The sequence below is a fragment of the Pristiophorus japonicus genome, chromosome 3 (assembly GCF_044704955.1).
Source record: "Pristiophorus japonicus isolate sPriJap1 chromosome 3, sPriJap1.hap1, whole genome shotgun sequence".
Taxonomy (NCBI): Eukaryota; Metazoa; Chordata; class Chondrichthyes; family Pristiophoridae; genus Pristiophorus; species Pristiophorus japonicus.
Window position 1 is genome coordinate 94,458,352 of NC_091979.1, and position 27,471 is coordinate 94,485,822.

The 27,471-nt window shown below is 45.7% G+C and overlaps 1 protein-coding gene across 2 annotated transcripts in view; it reads left to right on the forward strand.

Annotated features, from left to right (window-relative positions):
• The window catches only part of ly75 (lymphocyte antigen 75), a 160,178-nt gene that overhangs the window by 38,274 nt on the left and 94,433 nt on the right, over positions 1-27,471 (forward strand). For both annotated transcript variants that reach the window (XM_070875562.1, XM_070875563.1), the window contains exons 7-12: positions 1,611-1,799; positions 2,336-2,493; positions 5,512-5,625; positions 6,388-6,476; positions 11,641-11,810; positions 14,250-14,446. In XM_070875562.1, the coding sequence (XP_070731663.1) occupies positions 1,611-1,799; positions 2,336-2,493; positions 5,512-5,625; positions 6,388-6,476; positions 11,641-11,810; positions 14,250-14,446 (917 nt within the window). The remainder of the gene's footprint in view (positions 1-1,610; positions 1,800-2,335; positions 2,494-5,511; positions 5,626-6,387; positions 6,477-11,640; positions 11,811-14,249; positions 14,447-27,471) is intronic.

Genomic DNA, 27,471 nt, shown 5'->3' on the forward strand with positions numbered 1-27,471 from the left:
CTAGAGTTCACTGAAGGAATATTCTACAGTTGAGAGAGTAGAATAACAGAAAGCACCAGGGGCCCTCATTGGAATGGAGAGATGAACACATTGTCAGAGGGAGAACATCCGAAAGACCGCAACAAAAAGAGAAACATGGGTAGCTGGAGAGAGAGTAATGAACACACAGATTGACAGAGGAGGGTAATGGAAAAAGGATGCGAGCAGATGCTCCCGTCTTTGCCAGAGGAATCACTGATTTATACAGTTGTCATAAATAGAAACCTGGGAGGGTCTGATCATGGGTTATGGTGATCCTGATGGCGAGCTGGTAAGCTTTGTGGGTTGGGAGGAAGCACCTCTGCTCCTCTTGGACTGCAAGCAGTGCTGTAAAGGCACTTGTCTCTTCCACGAAGCAGCCCTCGCCTCCCTTTAGCTGCCAGATTTCTCAAGGTCTGACCTCCTGGGAGTGAGTTGGTTGCCCGCATCTCATCCCCCCCCCCCCCCCCACCCCCCACCCCATCACCTCTACCAGTCTTGCCTCTGCTAAAACCAGAAGTGGACGGGCTAGGGGTGGATTTGAGATTTTTTCCCTAATTTTCACATCTTGCCCGACCCAAACCCACTTGTTTTAAAATTCCCCCTTTTGTCTCTCTGACCTGATGATTTGTTCCCCTAAACTCACACATTTTCTTCGATCTGTACCAGGAGATGGGATTGCCCATCCTGGATGCAGGGAGGTGAACCAATGCCCGGGAATGATTACATCTTCAGGTGGCATTGTTTGCTGCAATGCACTTGGTACAGATAAATACTAATACAAATTAATCTGGATGGCCCTTTTTAAATCCAACTCCTCTACCGTCAGAAGTTTGCGCAGGATCGCCTCGTGGTTGATACTGATAACAAAGAAATCCCGCAGCATGTCTGCCAACACCATCCCGAACTTGCACGGTGCCGCTCGACGTCGCAGGTCAACAACGAATTCCCCTGTGCTCTGGCCCTCCGATCGAACGTGTGTATAAAACCTGTATCTCGAGATGGTGATGCCATCGTCTGGCTTGAGGTGCTCCCAGTCCCAATGTATATAGCCCCTCATACGTTTTCTCTGTTGGATCACTAGGCATGAATAGATTCTTTAGCAGACCGTAGATCTTTGAACCGCACACAGTGAGGAACACAACCCGGCACTGATCTGCATCGTCGACCCCCTTCATTTTGTTGGCCACGAAGTACTGGTTCAAACGGCTCACAAAGTCTGCCCAATCTTCTCCCTCCACGAATCGCTCTAAAAATCCAGTTGTGCTCATTTTGCAAACAAAGGTTCTTGTATTCTCGTCGTCAAATGTTATGTATGCAATGTTCAAACTGAGTACTGTTTAACTAAGCAAGGTACAAAACCTTGCTTCTGCTTTATTTAAGCCCAAAGTGTCTGACTCACAAAATGGCTGGCCTTTTATACCAGAGCAGCACCATGTGCGTGCTGCTCAGTGGCCTCCAACAATGACACCATCTGGTGGCTACAAACAGCATGTACATACATGACATTAATATACAAGAAGGAAACTATACAAAATAATGTTGAAGTTGACGTATTAAATTAAAATTTATTTTGGCTGCTTTATTCGCAGATCCTTGGAAGTACTCTAATACGGAATGTGAAGCTGGCTGGTTTGCATACAATGGCTTCTGCTTTTATATGCACAAGGAAGAGTTGAATTGGGATGATGCAAATAGCTCCTGTCAATCCAATGAAAGTCAACTGCTTAGCATGCATTCATTGGCGGATGTGGAACTAGTTGTTAGCAATCTTCATGAAGGTAAGAATAAGCATAAACTTTTTTTTTCTCCCCAGCAGCAAAAATAGTGTAACAAGCCTAGTTTAAATCTGAAAAAATATGTGTACATATCACCCTGGAAAACTAGCAAAAGCTGACACAGGAATCTTCAGGATGATCCATATTGCAAGTCTATGATTTGTAAAACAATTGCTGGAGCACAGTTATTGACTTGGCAGTTTGCAGCCCTCAAATATCGATCTCATTTTCTGAATAAAGTGAACATACCATTTTTGGCATTATTTACAAAATGTTTTCTGAAAGCCGTTATTGATATTGTGTTGACATAGTACAGATTTCCAAAATCCAATCTTTTTGATGGAAATTGTTCATTACCAACTATGTACTGCAATGTTTCCAGGTTAAAGTCTGTGTAACTTCACTTGCAAATATCAAAATTCAACTATGCAATTTGATGTACTATTGGTCCTTTAAATTATTTCCAAGTTGTTGACCTTCTTTACAACATTAATCTCCATTGAATTTCCCTAGCTATTGTTACTTAAGTTGTTCTTTAGATAACAGATATGAAGTTTGGACCGGATTAAGAAGTAACCAATTCCCAGCCTTGTTCAAGTGGTCAGATGGATCTTCTGTGACTTTCACTTACTGGGACCAGGCTGAGCCTAATGTCCCCTTTAACACCACAAAACACTGTGTATCCTATTCAGGAAAGGCAAGTTCTTTACTAATCCATTACTTCTACATTCTCTCTTCTATGAGTGCATTTCCTTAATTCATGAACAGACTGTTGAGCCTCGATTTTAACTCTGGGTGGGAATTAGACAGGTGCCAATTGTCCTGACCTTGGCTGTGTGAGGCCTTGGAGATTTTAACTCCCTCGGGTCTCATCTGCATGCATCCAGACAGTTTCCTGCCTGAACCACCAATTTCCCTCCTGTCCCCTTCAGCATTCCGATCCCTCCATGACAACATAGTCCACTTTTCGCTTGAGGTCTTCTACGACTGGTGGGCACTGAAGGGCCTAGAGTGCTTAATGGAGAGTGGAAATAATGTTCACTTACCAGAAATTCGGTTGCCATGATCTTTTCCATTTAAATTTTGGAAAAAGCACTTAAACCTATGAAAAAAGCCTTCAAAGTAAAATAACAAAAACAAATCAAGAACAATCCCTTCAAGTGCTATATTTAAGGCCACTCTCCATAATCCCAAATAAATCTGTGGAAACGTCATTCTCAAATGCATATTCATCCTGAACATGAAGCATCATTTTACTTAAACATTTTTCGTAAAAACTTAAATTAAACTAATTATTCACTACTTTGTTGCTCATATATTTTTATGTCCACGTGTTGAATGTGGCACACTGTGGCTTGGAGTTTCCTCCACTAGCCGTGACTCAGTCGTTTCAAATCCCACACCAGACCTGAGCACAAGATTCAAGCTGCCATTCCAGTGTAGTACTGAGGGAGCACTGCACTGTCAGAGGTGCCATCTTTCAGTTGAGACGTTAAACTCTCAGGTGGATGTAAAAGCTCCTATGGCACTATTCGAAGAAGAGCAGGGGAGTTCTCCCCAGTGTCCTGGCCAATACTTATCCCAAAACTGACTGCAAAAGCTTCTATAGATATCTGAAGAGAAAAAGATTAGTGAAGACCAATGTAGGTCCTTTGAAGTCAGAATCAGGTGAATTTATAATGGGGAACAAAGAAATGGCAGACCAATTGAACAAATACTTTGGATCTGTCTTCACTAAGGAAGACACAAATAACCTTCCGGAAATACTAGGGGTTCGAGGGTCTAGTGAGAAGGAGGAACTGAAGGAAATCCTTTATTAGTCAAGAAATTGTGTTTGGGAAATTGATGGGATTGAAGGCCGATTAATCCCCAGGGCCTGATAGGCTGCATCCCAGAGTACTTAAGGAAGTGGCCCTAGAAAATAGTGGATGCATTGGTGATCATTTTCCAACATTCTATTGACTCTGGATCAGTTCCTATGGACTGGAGGGTAGCTAATGTAACACCACTTTTTAAAAAAGGAGGGAGAGAGAAAACAGGTAATTATAAAGCAGTTAGCCTGACATCGGTGGTGGGGAAAATGTTGGAATCAATTATTAAAGATTAAATAGCAGCGCATTTGGAAAGCAGTGACAGGATCGGTCCAAGTCAGCATGGATTTATGAAAGGGAAATCATACTTGACAAATCTTCTGGAATTTTTTGAGGATGTAACTTGTAGAGTGGACAAGAGAGAACCAGTGGATGTGGTGTATTTGAACTTTTAAAAGGCTTTTGACAAAGTCCCACACGAGATTAGTGTGCAAAATTAAAACACATGGTATTGGGGGTATTGTATTGAAGTGGATAGAGAATTGGTTGGCAGACAGGAAGCAGAGAGTCGAAATAAACAGGTCCTTTTCAGAATGGCAGGCAGTGACCAGTGGGGTGCCGCAGGGTTCAGTGCTGGGACCCCAGCTATTTACAATATACATCAGTGATTTTAGATGAAGGAATTGAATTAATATCTCCAAGTTTGCAGATGACACTAAGCTGGGTGGCGGTGTGAGCAGTGAGGAGGAGGGTAAGAGGCTGCAGGGTGATTTGGACAGGTTGGGTGATTGGGCAAGTGCATGGCAGATGCAGTATAATGTGGATAAATGTGAGGTTATCCACTTTGGTGGCAAAAACAGGAAGACAGAATATTATCTGAATGGTGACAGATTAGGAAAAGGGGAGGTGCAACGAGACCTGGGTGTCATGTTACCTCGGTCATTGAAGTTTGGCATGCAGGTACAGCAGGCAGTGGAGAAGGCAAATGACATGTTGGCTTCATAGCTGGAGGATTTGAGTATAGGAGCAGGGAGGTCTGACTGCAGTTGTACAGAGCCTTGGTGAGGCCACACCTGGAATAGTGTGTTCAGTTTTGGTCTCCTAATCTGAGGAAGGATGTTCTTGCTATTGAGGGAGTACAGCGAAGGTTCACCAGATTGATTCCTGGCATGGCAGGGCTGACATGAGGAGTGACTGGATCAACTGGGCTTGTATCCACAGGAGTTTAGAAGAATGAGAGGGGATCTCATAGAAACATATAAAATTCTGATGGGATTGGACAGGTTAGAGGCAGGAAGAATGTTCCCGTTGCTGTGGAGTTCCAGTACCAGGGGTCACAGTCTAAGAATAAGGTGTAAGCCATTTAGGACCGAGATGAGGAGAAACTTCTTCACTCAGAGAGTTGTTAACCTGTGGAATTTTCTACCGCAAAAAGTTGTTGAGGCCAGTTCGTTAGATATATTCAAAAGGGAGTTAGATATGGCCCTTGCGGGTAAAGGGATCAAGGGGTATGGAGAGAAAGCAGGAAAGGGGTACTGAGGTTGAATGATCAGCCATGATCTTATTGAATGGTGGTGCAGGCTCAAAGGGCCGAATGGCCTGCTCCTGCACCTAATTTGTATGTTTCTATGCAACCAACATAATTAAAAATCAGATTATCTGATCACGATCACATTGCTGTTTGTGGTACCTTGCTTTGTGAAAATTAGCTGCAGCATTCCCTACATTACAACAGTGACAACATTTCAAAAATGCTTAATTGGCTGTGAAACGCTTTGGGATGTCCTGAGGTCGTAAAAGGCACTATGTAAATGCAAGTTCTTCTTATGTATGTAGAATATTGCACTTGGAAAATGTGAACTTCTTAATTCATTTATTGATGGTAAAACTTTCTTAACTCACAGTTGGGTCGATGGAAGCTTGAAAACTGTGACAGCAAGCTATTGTATGTATGTAAAAAACCAGGCAGGATTGGGAATAAAACAGGTCTGCCTGATCTAGGGTGCCCTCCAAATGAGGTAATTTTATTTTATTGTAACACCGATAATGTACATACTTGATTCTTATTAGTTAGTTAGTCTTGAAATGTTCAGTTTTCTTACACTTTTTTAAATATATACTGGTTGAATTGAAGTAAATTAATACACATTTTTAAAGCATGTCAGCAACTGTTTGTATTATACAGTTTGCTCATTCTTATTGTTCAACTAACAATTAAAGTTCATCCCGATATTATCAATTCACTATGTTCACTGATCAATGTTTCAAACATTGTCTTACTGGGTATCGCCTTTATTTTATTTTTAGCCCATTAGTATTTCTTGCAGTGCTATTTCATTCCATCCATTTCTGTACCAACATCCTGTGCTATGTACTGCTGAGACCTGAATATGTGCCTGTAACTCCATACTTGGCAAGTTGTTGATCTCCGTTGTGTCATTTTAGACATGTTGGGTGGAATCTTGGAACTCCCCATAGAGGGAGGTGAGTTACACTAGGCTATTCTTGCACACCTCCTAGCAGATGGTTGCAGCACAACATTGGCATAGATGTAGTCAGCAGATGGGATGGGGGAGAAAATTACAAAAACAGAGAATAGTTTTTTTAATTATAAATATGTGGATGTTTATAGTAAACAACATATTTGCTCATATGTAGCATTTTCCTGCTTTAGTTCATGATGCATCTTAAATATAAACCGATAAAATAAAAAAAAAACTATCATATCTGTGACTCTTGAAGGTTGAAAACAATTCTAAGTCTTGTGTTTTCTCTTTAAGAACTGGAAAAGGCATGGAAACTATTGCTACAAACTGGATCGAGATGAAGTAACGTTTGAATCCAAATGTCATCTTACAATACAAAGCAGGTCAATAAAATCTTGTAATTTACTTTCCACTTTTAGATGTTTACAGTTAAAGATCATTCTCATTCAAACACAAAATAGGTTGAACCTCCCTTATCCAGAACTCCCTTATCCGGAACCACCCCTCATCCAGAACCATTCCCAGCCACTCAGACATGAACTAATTGAAGTCCTTCCTCGCTGCCAACTCTCACAATTGCTGGCCTGACCCCGTGATCCACCGCCCCCCATGATCTCTCTGCTGCACTCCCAGCCTTGATATCCCCTTGCTCAGTACCTGCAGGAGAACACCAGCGGCAGGTTGGGACCATAAAAGGAGCGGCGTGCGGAGGCCCAGGGGCAGCGTGGAGGCATGCAACTTCAGGGAGCAGTGCGAGCTGCGAAGGCAGCAAAGAGTGACGTCATCAAGGTCCAGGTCGGTGATTGGAGCGTGGGCAGATACAGCAGGAGCGGCGAGGTCAGGCGAAGGAGCGGCGAGAGACTGTAGAGGGCTGAGATCGGGCCCCAGGGGAGGTGTGAGTTCGGGGCCAGGGGCCCAGGGGCAGCACGGTCCAGGCCACACTGCGATATGTGCGTGCACTAGGTCCGTGCCGCAGAGCAGGTCTCCAGTCGTCTTGGGTAATCCTTGCCACTGAACTAAGACCTAGCCCTGTCAAGCCCGTGAGGTGGTTGGTGCGCAACGGTCACCACACGTTAAAAAAAATCCATGCACAGACATCTTCCACCCTTCAGGATGTAGTTCAGGACCTGGAACTTTAGGTCCTTCATTGGAACACCTGTGAACATATCCTTATTTGGCGTGGAAGCAAGTCATCCTCGTTTTGAGGGACCCCCTATGATGATGATGACCTGTACCATCCAATTTAACATGACCACCCCTTATCTAGAAAAATCCCTTATCCAGAACAGGCCAGGTCCCGAGGGTTCTGGATAAGGGGGCTTCAACCTGTACTTGTATGTGCAAAAAGTATGACTTTTGTAGCCATGGCAGGAATTTGTGTTTCAACTGGTGGATATTAAGAATTTTTATAATTCTGCTGCATTGTGACAGCTCCCCATCCTTTCATATCATAAATTCTCAATTTTCCTGTTCCAAAACATTAACATTTGCTATCCACTTGCATGCAGCCTCCCCTGGTTCCTGTACTTCACCTTGGCACACCAGCTGAAACATAATTTGGGAAGCAGTAATATGCTTTCAGATCCAACTGGGGAGCAAACAGAAAATTTGCAGAAATGTAAAGCAAATTGCTACATTGGTATTCTTTTTGTTGGGCTCCTCATTTGATATTTTCCCCTCAATGCAAAGAACTAAAAGTTCGAGTTGCACTGTTATCAATTGAGAGGAGTCAGCACAATTATAGAATTTAAATAATTATTCAAAATTGCTGCACATTTCTACCCCCTTACCCCAATCACAAAAGTGCAGGATGACATTACAACTTGCAACATGACCACTGGAGCAGAGCAAAGATTCTGCTTCTACATGTCCACTAAATTAACATACAGTATATTGGAATTTCCTGCTGGCATGGAATAGGAAAAATATTGTTTATCCTTTTGCATACAAAATCAATGGCCAGAATTTTGTTCAGGGAGGTGGGTTGGGGGCAGGCGGGAAACCCAGGAGGCCCTGCCGATTTTATCGGACGGGCCTAATTTGAATGTGAGGCTTCAGTTTGCTGCCCGCAGCCAGCCAGCTTAAGAGGCTGGCTGGCTGCTGGTGGGTGGGCCTCAGTTGTGAGGGGTCGGTCCGCCGGAGGGATCGGTGGGGTGGTGATGTCGGGATTAGCAGAGGGGGTGGTCAGGGAAAGCATTCGGGAGGGGGTTAGCAATCAGGAGGGGGAGAGAATTGGCTGGGGTTGGCAGTCAGGAGGGGGAGAGAGGATAGGGATGGGTGGGTGGGTTACAGGATCGAAAAGGGATTGGCAGGCGATGGGGGTTGGTCAGGGATTGCGGGAGGAGGCGGAATCGGCAGGGGGGCCAACCACCAAAGGATCATGGCTGGCCTCATTATCATTTGTGGGGGGGGGGGGGCGGGCGCGGAAAGGCCTCGTGGGGGGGTAGGTATGATGGGGACCTTGGATCCAGCACTTATGCAACAGTCATCTGTTTAACTGTCGGGTTTCACGAATAGTATGAAACCTGTCCAGAGGCAGTTAGAATCAAAATGGAGGGGGGAAAGAGTCTTTCAGCCTCATTACAATATTTAAATTGAGGTAATGCCCCTGGGAGTGGGTTGCCCACAATCCCCGCCCCCCCACCCTCCATCCCACCTCCCGGGAAACTGGAAGTTGGGTTGGAGGCGGGGATCAGGTTGGGATTCACATTTTTAACACTAACTGCTCCCATGCTACAAACCCAACCATTTTTTTATGGGAAAATTCTAGCCAATGTCTTCATTCCATAAAATTGGAAAATCTTGCAGAAGGAGTTTTAGAACGTATACGAGACAAAATTTTAACCATTTGTCAGCAGGACATAACTGGCTCTTTTTGTATACATTTACTAAAAGATGTTTCAATTGTGATTTGTTGATGTTTCATATAAAGTGTGACATCTAAAGTATAATGGATATTTTAGAGGCAAGACTTTCATTTTTGGGATAATTGTGCATTAGCACTTCACAGTACCGTCAGTAATGTCGGTTACTTTGTGCATAAATATTTTTGCACTCCCCTCGGGTTGCCTCACCAGGAATTGGACATGCTGCTGTTGTACTGACTTCTAAGAGATGCACAAGTGCACCGCAGAATGATTAAACATCTAATTTTCCTTCACTTTGTGTGGTGGAGGAAGTCCCACCCTCCACTCTCAAAGTGCAGTTAAGAGTGAGAACTTGTACAAACTGTTCACACAAAACCATGTCTTATCTCTATATGGTGCATCACATTAGCACACAAACGCGATGCAACCCTATACTTTGATGTATTCATTTCCAAGTCCTGTACTACCAATAGAGTACATTCCTGTCTGGCATAAAAATAAAAAAGGGAAGGTGGCTCAACCGTGGCTATCAAGGGAAATCAGGGATAGTATTAAAGCCAAGGAAGTGGCATACAAATTGGCCAGAAATAGCAGCGAACCTGGGGACTGGGAGAAATTTAGAACTCAGCAGAGGAGGACAAAGGGTTTGATTAGGGCATGGGAAAATGGAGTATGAGAAGAAGCTTGCAGGGAACATTAAGACGGATTGCAAAACTTTCTATAGATATGTAAAGAGAAAAAGGTTAGTAAAGACAAACGTAGGTCCCCTGCAGTCAGAATCAGGGGAAGTCATAACGGGGAACAAAGAAATGGCGGACCAATTGAACAAGTACTTTGGTTCGGTATGCACGAAGGAGGACACAAACAACCTTCCGGTTATAAAAGGGGTCGGGGGGTCTAGTAAGGAGGAGGAACTGAGGGAAATCCTTATTAGCCGGGAAATTGTGTTGGGGAAATTGATGGGATTGAAGGCCGATAAATCCCCAGGGCCTGATGGACTGCATCCCAGAGTACTTAAGGAGGTGGCCTTGGAAATAGTGGATGCATTGACAGTCATTTTCCAACATTCCATTGACTCTGGATCAGTTCCTATAGAGTGGAGGGTAGCCAATGTAACCCCACTTTTTAAAAAAGGAGGGAGAGAGAAAACAGGGAATTATAGACCGGTCAGCCTGACATCGGTAGTGGGTAAAATGATGGAATCAATTATTAAGGATGTCATAGCAGTGCATTTGGAAAGAGGTGACATGATAGGTCCAAGTCAGTATGGATTTGTGAAAGGGAAATCATGCTTGACAAATCTTCTGGAATTTTTTGAGGATGTTTCCAGTAGAGTGGACAAGGGAGAACCAGTTGATGTGGTATATTTGGACTTTCAGAAGGCGTTCGACAAGGTCCCATACATGAGATTGATGTGCAAAGTTAGAGCACATGGGATTGGGGGTAGTGTGCTGACATGGATTGAGAACTGGTTGTCAGACAGGAAGCAAAGAGTAGGAGTAAATGGGTACTTTTCAGAATGGCAGGCAGTGACTAGTGGGGTACCGCAAGGTTCTGTGCTGGGGCCCCAGCTGTTTACACTGTACATTAATGATTTAGATGAGGGGATTAAATGTAGTATCTCGAAATTTGCGGATGACACTAAGTTGGGTGGCAGTGTGAGCTGCGAGGAGGATGCTGTGAGGCTGCAGAGCGACTTGGATAGGTTAGGTGAGTGAGAAAATGCATGGCAGATGAAGTATAATGTGGATAAATGTGAGGTTATCCACTTTGGTGGTAAAAACAGAGAGACAGACTATTATCTGAATGGTGACAGATTAGGAAAAGGGGAGGTGCAAAGAGACCTGGGTGTCGTGGTACATCAGTTATTGAAGGTTGGCATGCAGGTGCAGCAGGCGGTTAAGAAAGCAAATGGCATGTTGGCCTTCATAGCGAGGGGATTTGAGTACAGGGGCAGGGAGGTGTTGCTACAGTTGTACAGGGCATTGGTGAGGCCACACCTGGAGTATTGTGTACAGTTTTGGTCTCCTAACCTGAGGAAGGACATTCTTGCTATTGAGGGAGTGCAGCGAAGGTTCACCAGACTGATTCCCGGGATGGCGGGACTGACCTATCAAGAAAGACTGGATCAACTGGGCTTGTATTCACTGGAGTTCAGAAGAATGAGAGGGGACCTCATAGAAACATTTAAAATTCTGACGGGGTTAGACAGGTTAGATGCAGGAAGAATGTTCCCAATGTTGGGGAAGTCCAGAACCAGAGGTCACAGTCTAAGGATAAGGGGTAAGCCATTTAGGACCGAGATGCGGAGGAACTTCTTCACCCAGAGAGTGGTGAACCTGTGGAATTCTCTACCACAGAAAGTTGTTGAGGCCAATTCACTAAATATATTCAAAAAGGAGTTAGATGTAGTCCTTACTACTAGGGAGATCAAGGGCTTTGGCGGGAAAGCAGGAGTGGGGTACTGAAGTTGCATGTTCAGCCATGAACTCATTGAATGGCGGTGCAGGCTAGAAGGGCCGAATGGCCTACTCCTGCAGCTATTTTCTATGTTTCTATGTTTCTATGTTTCTATGATAGTTAGATTTGAATGGTATCCGTATTGTGCAACATTTGCTCAATAGAAAAGGGCCATTGGTTCATTTCTGAAAAGTACATGCACGTTTTCTCCAAACTGCAGGTTTGAGCAAGAATTTATCAATAGCCTGATTATAAAACATACCACAGAAAATGGCAAATACTTCTGGACGAGCTTTCAGGATAGAAATGGCACTGGAGAATATACATGGTTTACTACACCTGAGGAGAAAGAACCTGTAACATATACAAACTGGAATGCATATCAGCCAGGTAGGTAATTAAAAGTATCCCTGATAAAGACACTAATACTCTTGTATTTGTTATTGGCAAAACAAAAAAAGTTCCAGGGCCTTTCCAATAGATCAGTTGGGAAATTCCCTGCCTAATTTAGAACTGAGCATTACAGAGTAAGAAGATCCCAGGTTCTATCTCCTGTCGGCACTGAGTTAGATCATCTTAACTAGGGTGGGGGGGGGAGGGGGAGGTGGTGGGGGTGCTACAAATGGTATCTTTTGAGCTATGGTGGGCTAAAACCAGTTAAGGTTTCTCCCTCTGATTGCTGTTCACTGATCCCTCTACCCAGATTGATGGAAAATGCATGCAAATAGTCATCGGACAAGGACAGGATTAGGTTTGATTATGATGCCTACGCAGTCAAACAGCTTGTTAACAGTTACTGCCGAGGCACCCTTGGGATACAAGAGAATGATTTAGTTCATTCAAGAGAGAAGGGGAAAAATTTTTGGAAAAATTTGGACAGTTCATTTTTGTGACTATTGCCACCCCAGTGATATTTCTTTCTTTGGTAACACTTACATGTTATCAGCGTGCAATTTAACAAATTTGTTAAAATGATATGCAAAAATATTTGATGTACTTTGGGGAGCACTGTTCTTTTTCATGCAGATAATTATGGTTTTAAGTATATAACAAGACCTGGTATGCTAAGATGAAGTGCCATCTAGCCATAGTTTATATTATCCAGACTTCAATCAGATTGTTCCAAATCAAAGCTTTCTGGATGTTTTTGATCTTCCATCTTCTCCACACAGCTATGGAAAATTACCAAGATGGTCATTGGTGGTATGGAGTTAGATTCTCAACATTATACCTGCAGTAAAATGCATGTATGTTTCCACAGTAATATCCTCCACATGGTCAGATTTTGACAAGATAATTTGGTATACATATCCCACTGAAAGTGATCACTAAGCACACAGGGGCCTAAATTGCTCATTTCTATAAGAGCCGTGACCACCTCAAAGAGGCGGACACAGGTCGGTGTGGACTCACCGCCTAGTCAGCACAGAGTCGCTGGCATTTCATAAATCACTCTCCACTTTTTTTCCAGCGGTGCTCGTCACTGCACCGCCCATGTTATCGCCCCATCGGGCACGCGTCGACCCCTTACCAACCGGCGGCGACCCTGTTCCACCCCACATGGGAAATTGCCCCACGGGAGCGGATCGTCTGTCGATTGGTGTCTTCGATAGCTTTCCCCTGTGGGAAGCTGTGTGTGGCTGGGCTGCGTGTCTGCCCTTAAAAGGGAGGGCGCTGTGCCGCGGCCGCCATGTTATTTTAATTGTCGGCCGACTCCGAGGGCGGCCCGACAGTGGCGCCCACGGGTTCGGCCGGGCCTCCAACTGGCAGCCAACACTCCTTCTTGGGTACCGGGCCGCTGGCCCGGCAAAAACCCTCCTTGGTGGCCCAGTGGGCCAAACTAAACTAAATACAGAGTTCGCAGTGGCCCTCTCCTTTAACTGGAGGGACATTATGATGTGTCAGAGCGATGCAGCATGTCCGCGTCGTGCTGAGGTCATCAGCGATGCGCTGATCATCGACTGACATCTTCCCCGCTCCACGCCAACTTCCGCCCTAAACACTGCACAGAGGAAAAAAAAAATTTAAGTGCTGAATTTCGCACTACAAGATCGGTGAGTGCGCCTCCTTTCGGTCGGAGGGCAATTTCGGCCCCATAAAGTCACCATCCCCATAAGTGTCCATGAATTACACCCTCGAGACTCTCATTGGAAAGGATGTGACCAGAAAGGTACCTCCACATTTTCTGGTCATGTTCCTGCATTCACCCATTCTAGGTAGTGGTCCAGAAGACCACAATTCCAGAGGGTCATGCTTCCTGGCCCTACCCACTGGACAGTGAGAACACCTCACATGAAGCAAGCTGCTGGAGGATGCAACCTCTCAGTGGCAGGGTGCAGCCATCCCCACAACAAATATAAACATGTTGCTGAAGCACACATGGGACCTATCCCAATGATAGCGTGTTGTCTGGCTTCTGCCTGGAACTGGGGAAATGTACAGCAGTCTGAGGCTCGGTCTTGGAGGCTCACTAAGCACAAACTCCTCCCTCCCCTGCAACACTGACAGTGATCCAAGCTGACATAACCACTAGTCAGCAGAGCTCTTCTGCTCTTCTTTTCCCCCCGGCCCCCCCAGTGTACTACCATAGATCCTCAGACCAGGAACACTAGTTCTTTTAAACCCCTCGATATACATTGTTCCCAGCACAGTAACAATAAGAAACTTGCATGTATCAATGCACTCTTTCAGCAAGTATCATGTAATCTAAATATCCAAAGGCTTCATAAAAAGATATATACACTTTTGAGAGCTCAATTTAAAATAAGTTGGAAAATAAAAATAATTACAATATTGAAACAAATTACAGAATCTCTTTACTTGTTCTAGCATCTCCTGGTGGATGTGTTGTTATGGCCACAGGAAAAGCTCTTGGACGGTGGGAGGTCAGAAACTGTAACAACTTCAAAGCAATGTCCATTTGTAAGAAGAGCATTGGCAATTCCACTGAAACTGAGGACCCACTCCCAACAGGTTCTTGCCCTCTAGGTTGGCAGTCGAATGCAGACCTTCATCACTGCTACAAGGTGAGAATAACTGAAAGGCGACATTATTTGATGATGTGTACATGTAAGTAAAACAAAATGAGTGCATTTAAAGTTGATAATTTTGTTCACATTTGGGAAGCAAGTCAGAATATATATGGTCTGAGAATTAAAGGGTGAAATAGGCAAATATACTGCCACACTTAAAATATTTATGAGAAGGGATTTGGCAACATGCTCCTTTGGAGAAAATACCCAGAAAATCAGAAAACAAAGTGCATTTTCGATGGATACGTCCAGAGATATTTTTTTCTATATGAAAACATTTAAGTAATATGCATGTTCTCACAGCAAAAATTTCCTGGAACCGTGAGCTCAATGTAGCATTGATCATTTTACCACATATTAAGATACAAAGCAGAATGGGGTGGTGGGTGGGAGAGTGGAAATCGGGTAGCATTCCTATTCCTAATTACTCCTGCTGGAAGTGTATATATGTTTGGACTTTAGAAGAGGACAGAATTTGGCCCCAATGTGATAGCATCCACAATCAAATTGTTTGCCAACACACGCTATCTGGTTTTTGGGTATTGAAGAGCGTTATTGCCTATAGAATGGTACCCTTTCAATAGAGGAGGGAAGGGGAGAATATTGCTGGAAAGATGAAAAAAACAAAAGTCTTTGGTTGAACATGTCTGGATATAAAATTAGTGAGGGCAATCGGGAGAAGGCAAATTATTTTTTTTCCCTCCCTCGCCCAGGGGCACTGGCACTGAAACATCACTAACAAGATCAGGATTTATTATAGTTTTACATTGCACTCTGAACCAGCCATTGTCTAGGATTAAATATTCAAGCTTCTAATGACTAACCATGGTATTGCGACATGTGAATATTTGATTCCTTGCTCTGTAACATGGCAGTGCCAAGTCCCAAAGGCAACCCTTGCTTCCACTCCCAGCAAAACCACAGATCAGTGACTTGAGTGTCATTAACAGAAAACACACAAGTGAATGACAGCTGATAGTATAGAGATGGTGGAAGGTTCAAGAGAGGTGAAGGAGAGGTAGAGCTAGGTATCAGTGTACATGTGAAAACTCGCATTGTGTTGCTGGAGAATGTCACCAAGGGGCAGCATGTAGGTGAGAAATAGGAGAGGGCCAAGGATAGATCTATGAGGGACACCAGAGGTAAAGATGCGTGAGTGGGAAGAGAAGCCATTGCAGGTGATTTTTTGGCTACGATTAGATAGATAAGAATGAAACTAGGCGAGTTCCATTGCAGATGATTCTTTGGTTATGGTTGAAAGATAGGAATTATACCAGGCGAGTGCAGTCCCATCCAGTTTGATGACGGCCATGTCAAAGGCTGTAGACAGGACCAGAAGGATGAGAAGGGATAGATGACTTTGTTGCAGTCAAGTAGGACGTCATTTGTAGCAGGGGAGGAAGCCTGATTGGAGGGATTCAAACAAGGAGTTCTGGAAAAGATGGTTCACGGATTTGGGAGGCGACAACACGTTCAAGAATTTTGTAGAGGAAAGGGAGGATCGAGATGGGGCGATAGTTAGCAAGGACGGAGGGGTCGAGGGTTGTTCTTTTGAGGAGAGGGGTGATGATGGCAGATTTGGAGGAATGGGGGATAGTACCGGAGGAGAGAGAACCATTAACAATATTTGCTAACATGGGAGCCAGGAAGAAAGGTTGGGTTGTCAGCAATTTAGTAGGAATGGGGTCGCGAGAGCAGGAGGTCGGTCTCATTGACAAGATGAGCTTTGAAAGGGCATGGGAGGGATAGGAGATAAATGTGAGAAATATGCAACTTTAGGGTTAGGGTAGTGGGAAAATGGAGAGGAAATAATATCCGGTGGGCGAGGGGGAAGGAGGAAATTGAAAACAGAAGCGGTTGAATGGATGTTGTCGAACTTTTTAACAAAGAAGTCCATGAGCACCTCATTTTTTGTCAGAGGTGAGGGAGGAGGAGGCAGGGAATGGTGGTTTGAAAAGACAAGTGGTGGACAAGAGAAGCCTGGTGTTATTTTTGGCATCCTGGTGATCTTAGAATAGTGGGCAGTTTTAGTAATGGAGAGCAGGACCCGGTAGTGCTTTATATGATCTAGCCAAATCTGGTGATAGTTGATTAGGCCAGTTGTCCGCCAAAGACGTTCAACTCCGCGTCCAATGGATTAAGAGAGCTGAGTTGAGGGGGTATACCAGGAGGAACGACTAGAGTGAGAGAGTGTAATGATTTTAGTGGGGACAAGGGCATCAAAGGTGGTGGCGAGGTAGTGATTTAGTAAGTCAGGAGCTGCAGAGATGTCATGGAGAATAGTAGGCCAAAGGCTACCACCAATGTTAGGTTCTAATACAAAAGCAAAATACTGCGGTGCTGGAATCTGAAATAAAAACAGAAAATGCTGGAAATCTCAGCGGGTCAGGCAGCATCTGTGGAGAGAAAAACAGAGTTAACGTTTCAGAACTTCGTCAGAACTGGTGAATGTTAGGAAAGAACATTCTTAAGGAGCACTGAAAGGGTGAGGGGAAGAAAGAACAAAAGGGAAGGTCTGTGATAGGGTGGAAGGCAGGAGAGATTAGAGAGATAAAAGGGATGATGGGCCGAATTGAAATCGTAATGGCAGAAGTTAGAAAAAGATTAGTCCGGATTGGATGTGAATGGCTGAATAATGACCAGCTGCCATTGGAGACAAAGAAAAAAACATACAATTTGGGGTGGGGCGGGGGCGGTGTGGGAGGAGGGAGCCAAAAATGGACAGCGGTTATCTGAAGTTGTTGAACTCAATGTTGAGTCCAGAAGACTATAAAGTGTCTAAACGAAAGATGAGGTGCTGTTCCTCAAGCTTGCATTGAGCTTCATTAAAACAGTGTAGGAGGCCAAGGACAGAGATGTCGGAGTGGGAGTGGAGTGGAGAATTAAAGTGACAGGCAACCGGAAGCTTAGGGTCACACTTACGAACTGAACGGAGGTGCTCCGCAAAGCAGTCACCCAATCTGCGTTTGGTCTCCCCAATGTAGAGGAGACCACATCGTGAGCAGCAAATACAGTATACTAAATTGAAAGAAGTACAATCGCTGTTTTACCTGGAAGGAATATTTGGGACCTTCTGGCCTCTGTGGTCTTGCCTTGGGACGCGCTGCTGGCTGAGCAGCAAAACACAAATTAGGTTATTAGAGGAGAAGGGGGTGCTAGGGTCACAAGGCGAGTCCAGCGCTACACACAGCATTTGCACGACATAAGCACCACCGCTCTCAAAATCATCGCAGGCATCACATTTCATGACCATCAACACATTTGCATTCCAATGATTTTCATTAGGTCATCATTATTTCTTTGACAATTTAAGAAATCATCTATCATATATGATTGTTCGGATATGAGTGTGTGGCATCTATTGACTTAACGCAATGGTGTAAGCTTTACTCACGTGGCATCATTTCAGGGTCTGCAGATGCGTCTGTGGCTGTCCGGGGGTGCTTCCCCATGAGTGTGAGCACCCGCTCCTCCATCTCAGTGATGTTGCTGGGGACTGGTGGCCCCCCACCCGTTCGCCTCTGCACAGACCTCTTCTGTAAAGGGTGACAGGACGACATGACATGAGATCATTGCATGATATCATTGCTAGGTACTGTCACAGAGACTGATACAACACATAACCGACAGATGTAATCATGATTATTATGAAAATTATCATTCTTTACCTAAAGATGTACAACGTCACCGCAGGCTTTGAGTAAAACATTCCCGGTAAAAGTGAAAGACCTCACATCTGATGATAGTCACGCATGACTGTTACAAATCAAATTATATAAATAGATAAGTACATGTAAATCAAGTAATATTTACTCTTGCAGAACCCACAAGGTCGTTCTATCGTTTGCGGCATTGGTTGCCCTCACGAACCTCGTTGGTCGCCGACGAGACCACCTCTGCTATCTCGGTCCATAGCCTCTGGTATGCCTTTGGGGTGGGTTTCTCACGCCCTCCCTGTATCAAATCACCCCAGCGTGACTCGACCTCCTGCAAGAGGGAGGCATTTGCCTCGTCCAAGAACCTCCTGTCTCTTTTGCGCCCTCCAATGTGCTCCTCTCCCACCTCACTGCTCCTTCCAGCGTCAGTCTCCACAGCGTGCTGTGATGCCTCCTCCTCTCTCCATTATAGGCCAAATTCGGGCAAATATGTGACTGGTAACAGCTACTTTTTGTTGGCCTACTTGCTGTGAAGCTCTAAAGTCTCCCTCCTTCCTCCCAAAGCAGCCACACCACACCCAGACACGCCTCAGTCCCTCTGAGCTCCCTCTCTGTCTCCTTGTCTGCACGTGTCATGATGACCCTTGACTTCCTGAATCGGGGGAATCGAGCGTTGTCATGCCGTTGCTAAGGACGGCCACACTTTACGACAGAACATCAAAAAAAGTGGAGGTTCTGGTCCCAAGAATTTTATCTTCTCTAAGGTTGATTATGTGGTGTATGTAGCACACAAATCACTGACTCCACATAGTCTGGTGTTGATCTAACTGCTGTGACCTTCGTCCTTTATTGTTAAGCTCCAGAGTGCCTCTCGGGTGTGGTGGTCAGCCTTATATAGCGCCTGTTGCAGGTACTACCAGGTTTCCCACCACAGCGCCCTCTGTGGTATGGCATAGTGCTTACATTATATTTAAGGTATTGGGACGATACACACATCATTACATAACATCACCTTCCGCCCCCCCCACCAGGACGCAGGACAACGATACACACATCATTACATAACATCACACTTGTCCAACGGAAGGCAGGTAGGCATAAACAGTGAGTTAGTATGGTCATATTATCTGGTACATGAACTAGTTATTGACTGGTAATGGATCCTTGATTTCCTTGTTAGCCCTTATCATTAATTGTACTTCATCCATTATTTTACACAAATACAGTGGCCATTCAGCATTAAAAAATTAATTCTTATTATAAATTCGCCATCTCACATTAACATAGCTCATTTTGGACTCGCTCTGCCTTACAGAAGTCCTTTGTGGGGACCACCTCTTGGTAAGGCCCTTTTAAGACTCCCGGGTGCATTTCCTTTTTAAGGCGCCATCTTTGATGCAGGAGGATTCCACAAGGCTTCTCCTTGGGCGCCGCCATCTTTGATGCTCTGCTGCTCTGAGCACGATGCCGCCGCCATCTTCTTCTCCGCCGCTCCGGATGCCCTCTGCCGTCGCAGCCTCCGCTCCCCTCCGCTGCCACCTGACTTGCCGCCTCTCCTGCGGCCATCGTGGCCTCTCCAGCGGCCGCACTTGCCGCCTCCCCCGCGGCCTCTGTAGCGGCCTCCCATGCGGCCGACCTCCAGCTGCTGCCGCCACCCGACACTAACAGCTCCTCGGTGGGGCCCGCCCAACGGCAACTTCCTCGGCGGGGCTCTTCCGATCCGCCGGCCATCCTGGATTCCTCGCACCCCGCCGGCTCAATTCCCCCCACCACGAGGCCCCTCTCTGCAGCTGCTTGCCTGTGGGGGCTGAGGCTGCAGGATCTCTGTGGCTTGAGGTCCGGGCCTGGGGCTTGCCTGTGGGGGGATTGAGGCTGCAGCTCCAGCTCGGTCGGCGCTGCTCTCTGGGGACCCGGGGCACAGCAGCACCCCGGGGAGCAGCAGCCTGTGGGGCGATTAAGTCTTCCCAGCTCCCACGGACTGTCCCCATCCACCTCCGGCCGAGGAGTGTCGGCCCATCTCCTGCAACGACCCACAAAGGTAAACCGTGCGTCGCGTCCCCGTGGGATACCTGTACCTTCGCTCTGCCAAGAACAGGTATTAGTGCCCTGGTGTAGGTACGCAGCTTCACCGTGACCGGGACCAGCTTGGGTCGTGCAGCTGGGTTAATCCACAGTTTATCAAAAGTTCTCCGACTCATCAACGACGGACCCGAGCCCGTGTCCACTTCCATACTTACTGGGACTCCATTGATTTTTACTTCCCTTATCACTGAGGGTGAATCGTTAGTACACGTGTGCAGTTCAAACACCTCATCTTCTTCTACCTGCTCCTCGCTGAACAGTAGATCATCCCCCATCTCCTCAGCCACATGGTGAGTCTGATTTCTTTTACACATACGCTGAAGGTGGCCTTTAACGAGGCAGGTATTGCACGTATACTCCGCAAACCTGCACCGTTGAGCCCTATTGCTTCCTCCACAGCGCCAGCATGGTGCTGTTTGATTGGCTCCCCTCAGCGGACTCTGAGTTCCAGGACCCCGAGGTCCGTGCTCTCTGCCCCGGGCAGAGCCACGTTCTGCAGTTTTATCCGTGGTGGGCGCTATCCTGTGGACAGTGCCTGCCGGGTTCGAGACTGTGTGGATTATTTGCTTGGTGCTGCAAATCGAGGTCATATATGCCCGGCTGATGGCGACGGCCTTTGTCAGAGTGACTGTGGGTTCCGTGGCTAACAGCTTGTGAAGGAGGCCGTCGTAGCCAATCCCCATAACAAAAACGTCCCGCAAAGCCTCGTCAAGGTGTGCACCAAAGTCACACAGCGCCGCGAGTCTCCTGAGGTCCGCAGCATATTTGGTGATATCCTGGCCCTCAGGTCTGCAGTGATGGTAAAATTTGTATCTGGCCGTGAGGATGCTCTCCTTTGGTTTCAACTGGTCACAAATGAGTTCAGTCAGCTCCTCGTATGACTTGTCCCTGGCACTCCCGGGTGCCAGCAAATCCCTGATGAGACAGTAAACCTCATCTCCACAACTGGAGAGCAATATCGCCTTACGCTTCTCTCTCATTACGTCTGTGTCCTCCGTCAGGTCGTTTGCTGTGAAGTAGTACTCGAGCCTTTCCGTAAAGTCCTCCCAATCATTGCCCACCGTAAAATCCTTTAGCGAGCCCAGAGTAGCCATGGTTGCGTGGAGTTCGTCCGCTTCCTAGTCGCCAATGTGGTGTATGTAGCACACAAATCACTGACTCCACACGGTGTTAATCTAACTGCTGTGACCTTCGTCCTTTATTGTTCAGCTCCAGAGTGCCTCTCGGGTGTGGTGGTCAGCCTTATATAGTGCCTGTTGCAGGTACTACCAGGTTTCCCACCACAGCGCCCTCTGTGGTGTGGCATAGTGCTTACATTACATTTAAGGTACTGGGACGATACACACATCATAACATAACAGATTAGTTTATTATCCCCTTTTTACCTTAACGTTCTATTTTAAAGGACCGAAATTGAGCCGTTCCTCAAACGGGGTGCACCTATCGTATTTTAAAGGTTTTCTCCGCCCCAATCGATGGATTTTTTTGGGGGTCGGGGCGAATGTTGTGGCAGCTGAGGGGTCAAAGTGCCCTTGCAGTGGGTCGGCCACCACGAAAATTCATCAGCGCTGCACTGATGGCCTGGCCAAACCCGGGGGCATAACTGTCGGGCCGATGGAATCGCTGGCAGCACGAGCTCTCCTTTAAGGGCCGACGCACCGCCCAGCCACAGACAGTTCCCCGCTGGAGAAAGCTGTCGGTGGTACCAAACGGTGGCGGCACCACTCCCGCGGGGTAATTCCACATGGAGCAATTTCCCGTGGGGTAATTTCGCATGGGGGTCGGGAAGTGGGTCGCCGCCAGTTGGTAAAGTGTCGGCACATGCCCGACGGGCAGGAAAATGAACGGAGCAGAAACCCGTTCCCGCGCAGATGAATACGTGGCTTGAGCAGTGGTGCAGCAGGGAGGGATTCAAATTCTTGGGGCATTGGAACTGGTTCTGGGGGAGGTGGGACCAGTACAAACCGGACGGTCTGCACCTGGGCAGGACCGGAACCAATGTCCTAGGGGGATTGTTTGCTAGTGCTGTTGGGGAGGAGTTAAACTAATATGGCAGGGGGATGGGAACCAATGTAGGGAGACAGAGGGAAACAAAATGGAGACAGAAGCAAAAGACAGAAAGGAGATGAGTAAAAGTGGAGGGCAGAGAAACCCAAGGCAAAAAACAAAAAGGGCCAATCTACAGCAAAATTCAAAAGGGTCAAAGTGTAATAAAAAGGCAAGCCTGAATGCTCGGTGCCTCAATGCAAGGAGTATTCGGAACCCAGGAGAGGGCTCTGAGCTAGTTAGAGTGTGTGAGAGCGCAGATGAACAGGACCCCAAGGAAGAATGCAAAAGGCAGGAGGCAACAGAGCAGAGTAGCACTGGGGTAAGTATAAACCACAAGGTGATAGGAAGGGACAATATGTATGAATATAAAGGGGCTGCAGGAGGGGTCAAAACTAAAAATCATGGTTTAAAAACTAGTATTACAACACTCTACCTAAACGCACGCAGCATTCGAAATAAAGTAAATGAGTTGACGGCACAAATCATTACAAATGGGTATGATTTGGTGGCCATTACAGAAACGTGGTTGCAGGGTGGCCAAGACTGGGAATTAAACATACAGGGGTATCTGACAATTCGGAAAGGTAGACAAGAAGGGAAAGGAGGTGGGGTAGCTCTGTTAATAAAGAATGATATTAGGGCAGTTGTGAGAGATGATATTGGCTCGAATGAACAAAATGTTGAATCATTGTGGGTGGAGATTAGAGATAGTAAGGGGAAAACGTCACTGGTGGGCATAGTTTATAGGCCCCCAAATAATAACTTCACGGTGGGGCGGACAATAATCAAGGGAATAATAGAGGCATGTGAAAAAGGAATGGCAGTAATCATGGGGGATTTTAACCTACATATCGATTGGTCAAATCAAATCGCACAGGGTAGCCTTGAGGAGGAATTCATAGAATGCATACGTGATTGTTTCTTAGAACAGTATGTTACAGAACCTACAAGGGAGCAAGCTATCTTAGATCTGGTCCTGTGTAATGAGACAGGAATAATAAACGATCTCCTAGTAAAAGATCCTCTCGGAATGAGTGATCACTGTATGGTTGAATTTGTAATACAGATTGAGGGTGAGGAAGTAATGTCTCAAACGAGCGTACTATGCTTAAACAAAGGGGACTACAGTGGAATGAGGGCAGAGTTAGCTAAAGTAGACTGGGAACACAGACTAAACGGTGGCACAATTGAGGAACAGTGGAGGACTTTTAAGGAGCTCTTTCATAATGCTCAACAAAAATATATTCCAGTGAAAAAGAAGGGCGGTAAGAGAAGGGATAACCAGCCGTGGATAACCAAGGAAATAAAGGAGAGTATCAAATTAAAAACCAATGCGTATAAGGTGGCCAAGGTTAGTGGGAAACTAGAAGATTGGGAAAATTTTAAACGACAGCAAAGAATGACTAAGAAAGCAATAAAGAAAGGAAAGATAGATTACGAAAGTAAACTTGCACAAAACATAAAAACAGATCGTAAAAGCATTTACAGATATATAAAACGGAAGAGAGTGACTAAAGTAAATGTTGGTCCCTTAGAAGATGAGAAGGGGGATTTAATAATGGGAAATGTGGAAATGGCTGAGACCTTAAACAATTATTTTGCTTCGGTCTTCACAGTGGAAGACACAAAAACCATGCCAAAAATTGCTGGTCATGGGAATGTGGGAAGGAAGAACCTTGAGATAATCACTATCACTAGGGAGGTAGTGCTGGACAGGCTAATGGGACTTAAGGTAGACAAGTCCCCTGATCCTGATGAAATGCATCCCAGGGTATTAAAAGAGATGGCAGAAGTTATAGCAGATGCATTCGTTATAATCTACCAAAATTCTCTGGACTCTGGGGAGGTACCAGCGGATTGGAAAGCAGCTAATGTAACGCCTCTGTTTAAAAAAGGGGCAGACAAAAGGCAGGTAACTATAGGCCGGTTAGTTTAACATCTGTAGTGGGGAAAATGCTTGAAGCTATCATTAAGGAAGAAATAGCAGGACATCTCGATCGGAACAGTGCAATCAAGCAGACGCAACATGGATTCATGAAGGGGAAATCATGTTTAACTAATTTACTGGAATTCTTTGAGGATATAACGAGCATGGTGGATAGAGATGTACCGATGGATGTGGTGTATTTAGATTTCCAAAAGACATTCGATAAGATGCCACACAAAAGGTTACTGCAGAAGATAAAGGTACGCGGAGTCAGAGGAAATGTATTAGCATGGATCGAGAATTGGCTAACAGAAAGCAGAGATAAATGGGTCCTTTTTCAGGTTGAAAATCGGTGGTTAGCGGTGTGCCACAGGAATCAGTGCTGGGACCACAACTGTTTACAATATACATAGATGACCTGGAAAAGGGGACAGAGTGTAGTGTAACAAAATTTGCAGATGACACAAAGATTAGTGGGAAAGCGGGTTGTGTAGAGGACACAGAGAGGCTGCAAAGAGATTTAGATAGGTTAAGCGAATGGGCTAAGGTTTGGCAGATGGAATACAATGTCGGAAAATGTGAGGTCATCCATCTTGGGGAAAAAAAAACAGTGAAAGGGAATATTATTTGAATGGGGAGAAATTACAACATGCTACGGTGCAGAGGGACCTGGGGGTCCTTGTGCATGAAACTCTTTTAGAGTCTACCTGCAAAAACATAAAACATTAAATCATGCCACCCAACCTGGGTGACACAGCTGACATTTTCAAGGCCCCTTTTTTTTTTTCCTTTTTTTTTTGGGGCGCTAAAATCAAATTTTTTCCAGTGCCCCCTATAAAAGGGGAGGGGGACACTAAAAGCACCGGCAATTAAAACAAATTAAACTTTAAAACGTAAAATCAAATTAAAATTTGGTTGCCGGGCGTGATGATGCACTCCAGTCCCTCCGGTGCCCACCTCTCGCGGAAGGCCGCGAGCGTACCGGTGGACACCGCGTGCTCCATCTCCAAGGACACCCTGGACCGGATGTAAGAGCGGAAGAGAGGCAGGCAGTCAGGTTGAACGACCCCCTCGACCGCCCGCTGCCTGGACCGGCTGATGGTCCTTGTGCATGAATCCCAAAAAGTTAGTTTGCAGGTGCAGCAGGTAATCAGGAAGGCAAATGGAATGTTGGCCTTCATTGCGAGAGGGATGGAGCACAAAAGCAGGGAGGTCCTGCTGCAACTGTACAGGGTATTGATGAGGCCGCACCTGGAGTACTGCGTGCAGTTTTGGCCACCTTACTTAAGGAAGGATATACTAGCTTTGGAGGGGGTACAGATACGATTCACTCGGCTGATTCTGGAGATGAGGGGGTTACCTTATGATGATAGATTGAGTAGACTGGGTCTTTACTCGTTGGAGTTCAGAAGGATGAGGGGTGATCTTATAGAAACAGTGAAAATAATGAAAGGGATAGACAAGATCGAGGCAGAGAGGTTGTTTCCACTGGTCGGGGAGACGAGAACTTGGGGGCACAGCCTCAAAATACGGGGGAGTCAATTTAAAACTGAGTTGAGAAGTAATTTCTTCTCCCAGAGGGTTGTGAATCTGTGAAATTCTCTGCCCAAGGAAGCAGTTGAGGCTAGTTCATTGAATGTATTCAAATCACAGATAGATAGATTTTTAACCAATAAGGGAGCGGGCGGGTAAGTGGAGCTGAGTCCATGGCCAGATCAGCCATGATCTTTTTGAATGGCTCGAGGGACTAGATGGCCTACTCCTGTTCCTAATTCTTAGGTTCTTATGTTCTTATGTCTGGATAATCCACATTGTTGTAAGTGCTTTCAAATGTGTTGGTGCTGAAGCATGTTATGTTTAGCACATCAGTAGCAGCAGAGATTGTGGGTATTTGAATGGAGATTTGTGTGTGCATGGTGCAGGTTGGCTAAGGTTTGGTCTCTGGGTAAGGTTTAATGTGGCTACAAGTTTGGAAACAGTGGAGTGGAGTGGAGTGGAGTGGAGAGCCAGACTGTAAGTAAGGCCAAGCTGTGTTTAGAATACCGGTCATGGCCATTTTCTGTGGGGGGAGTGGGTGGGGTTCCAGTGCTGGATCAATCAGAAAGTCACAGATGGGGAACTGGGTGTTACACTAGTTAGACTTTGGTTACAGCTAGTTCGACTTTGGTTTTTCACTCTCCTATATTTGATGGACTGAAGGCCTGTGTCTGTGTCAACATTTTTGGAACATGTGATCAAATCCAGCCCAGACCTCTTAGGAGCAGAAATTGAACTCAACTGTTTTGCACGCAAAATATGGGCATCCTGCAATTGAAATGAGTGTGTCGGGTGGGGAGGGGGCTGGTACCTTGGCTGGCCTTTGACGTCCAAGGACCACCTGATGCGATATTCGGGGGGGGCCTGTAAATTGGCGAACAACTTCAGGTGCATTAAATAGTCATAAGGCTGCTTAGATATGCAAGTCCGAATCCTATGCCAGTTGCAAAATTCAGATACAAATGAGGGGAGTTTGAGATGTTCCAGCTGCTCCACCCAGTTGTACCAGATGTTAAGCGGCCTAACTCCTTAAAGAGACTGCTGGAGGCCACTCAACAACGACCAAAAAAAATTATTAATTTTTATTTTTGCTAGTACCTTCGAGGCCCCACCTGACCCAACCAGCTGGCCACCTCCATATGACAGCCAGCCGATTACTTACCCTTCCGACCAATTTTGCACTTGCAGCTCGCTGGCAGCATTTAAATGAGGATTGCCATCTCTCCACCTGTGCCCATACTGGACGCAAGTCAAATTTCTCAGCCATGCAGTGAAAGTCTTTTCTGTCTACTTAGGTGTAGGGTCTCATGTGAAATGGGTTTGTGCAAGAGCCTCAAGCACAAAACTGCCCCTAATTTGGTACAAATTGGCCATTTCATTAAGACAGGCCGAAGGATATTTGGTATGCAAAATGGAAGAAAGTGCCACACTAGTGAAATAAGGTTGCAGTTGATGCACATGCTGGGGCACATTAGAGAAAGCTTTGTTCTGCAGTTAACTGTCATAGAAACATAGAAAATAGGTGCAGGAGTAGGTCATTCGACCCCGCACCACCATTCAATAAGATCATAGCCGATCATTCACCTCAGTACCCCTTTCCTGCTTTCTCTCCATACCCCTTGATCCCTTTGGCTGTAAGGGCCACATCTAACTCCCTCTTGAATATATCCAATGAACTGGCATCAACAACTCTCTGCGGTAGAGAATTCCACAGGTTAACAACTCTCTGAGTGAAAAAGTTTCTCCTCATCTCAGTCCTAAATGGATTA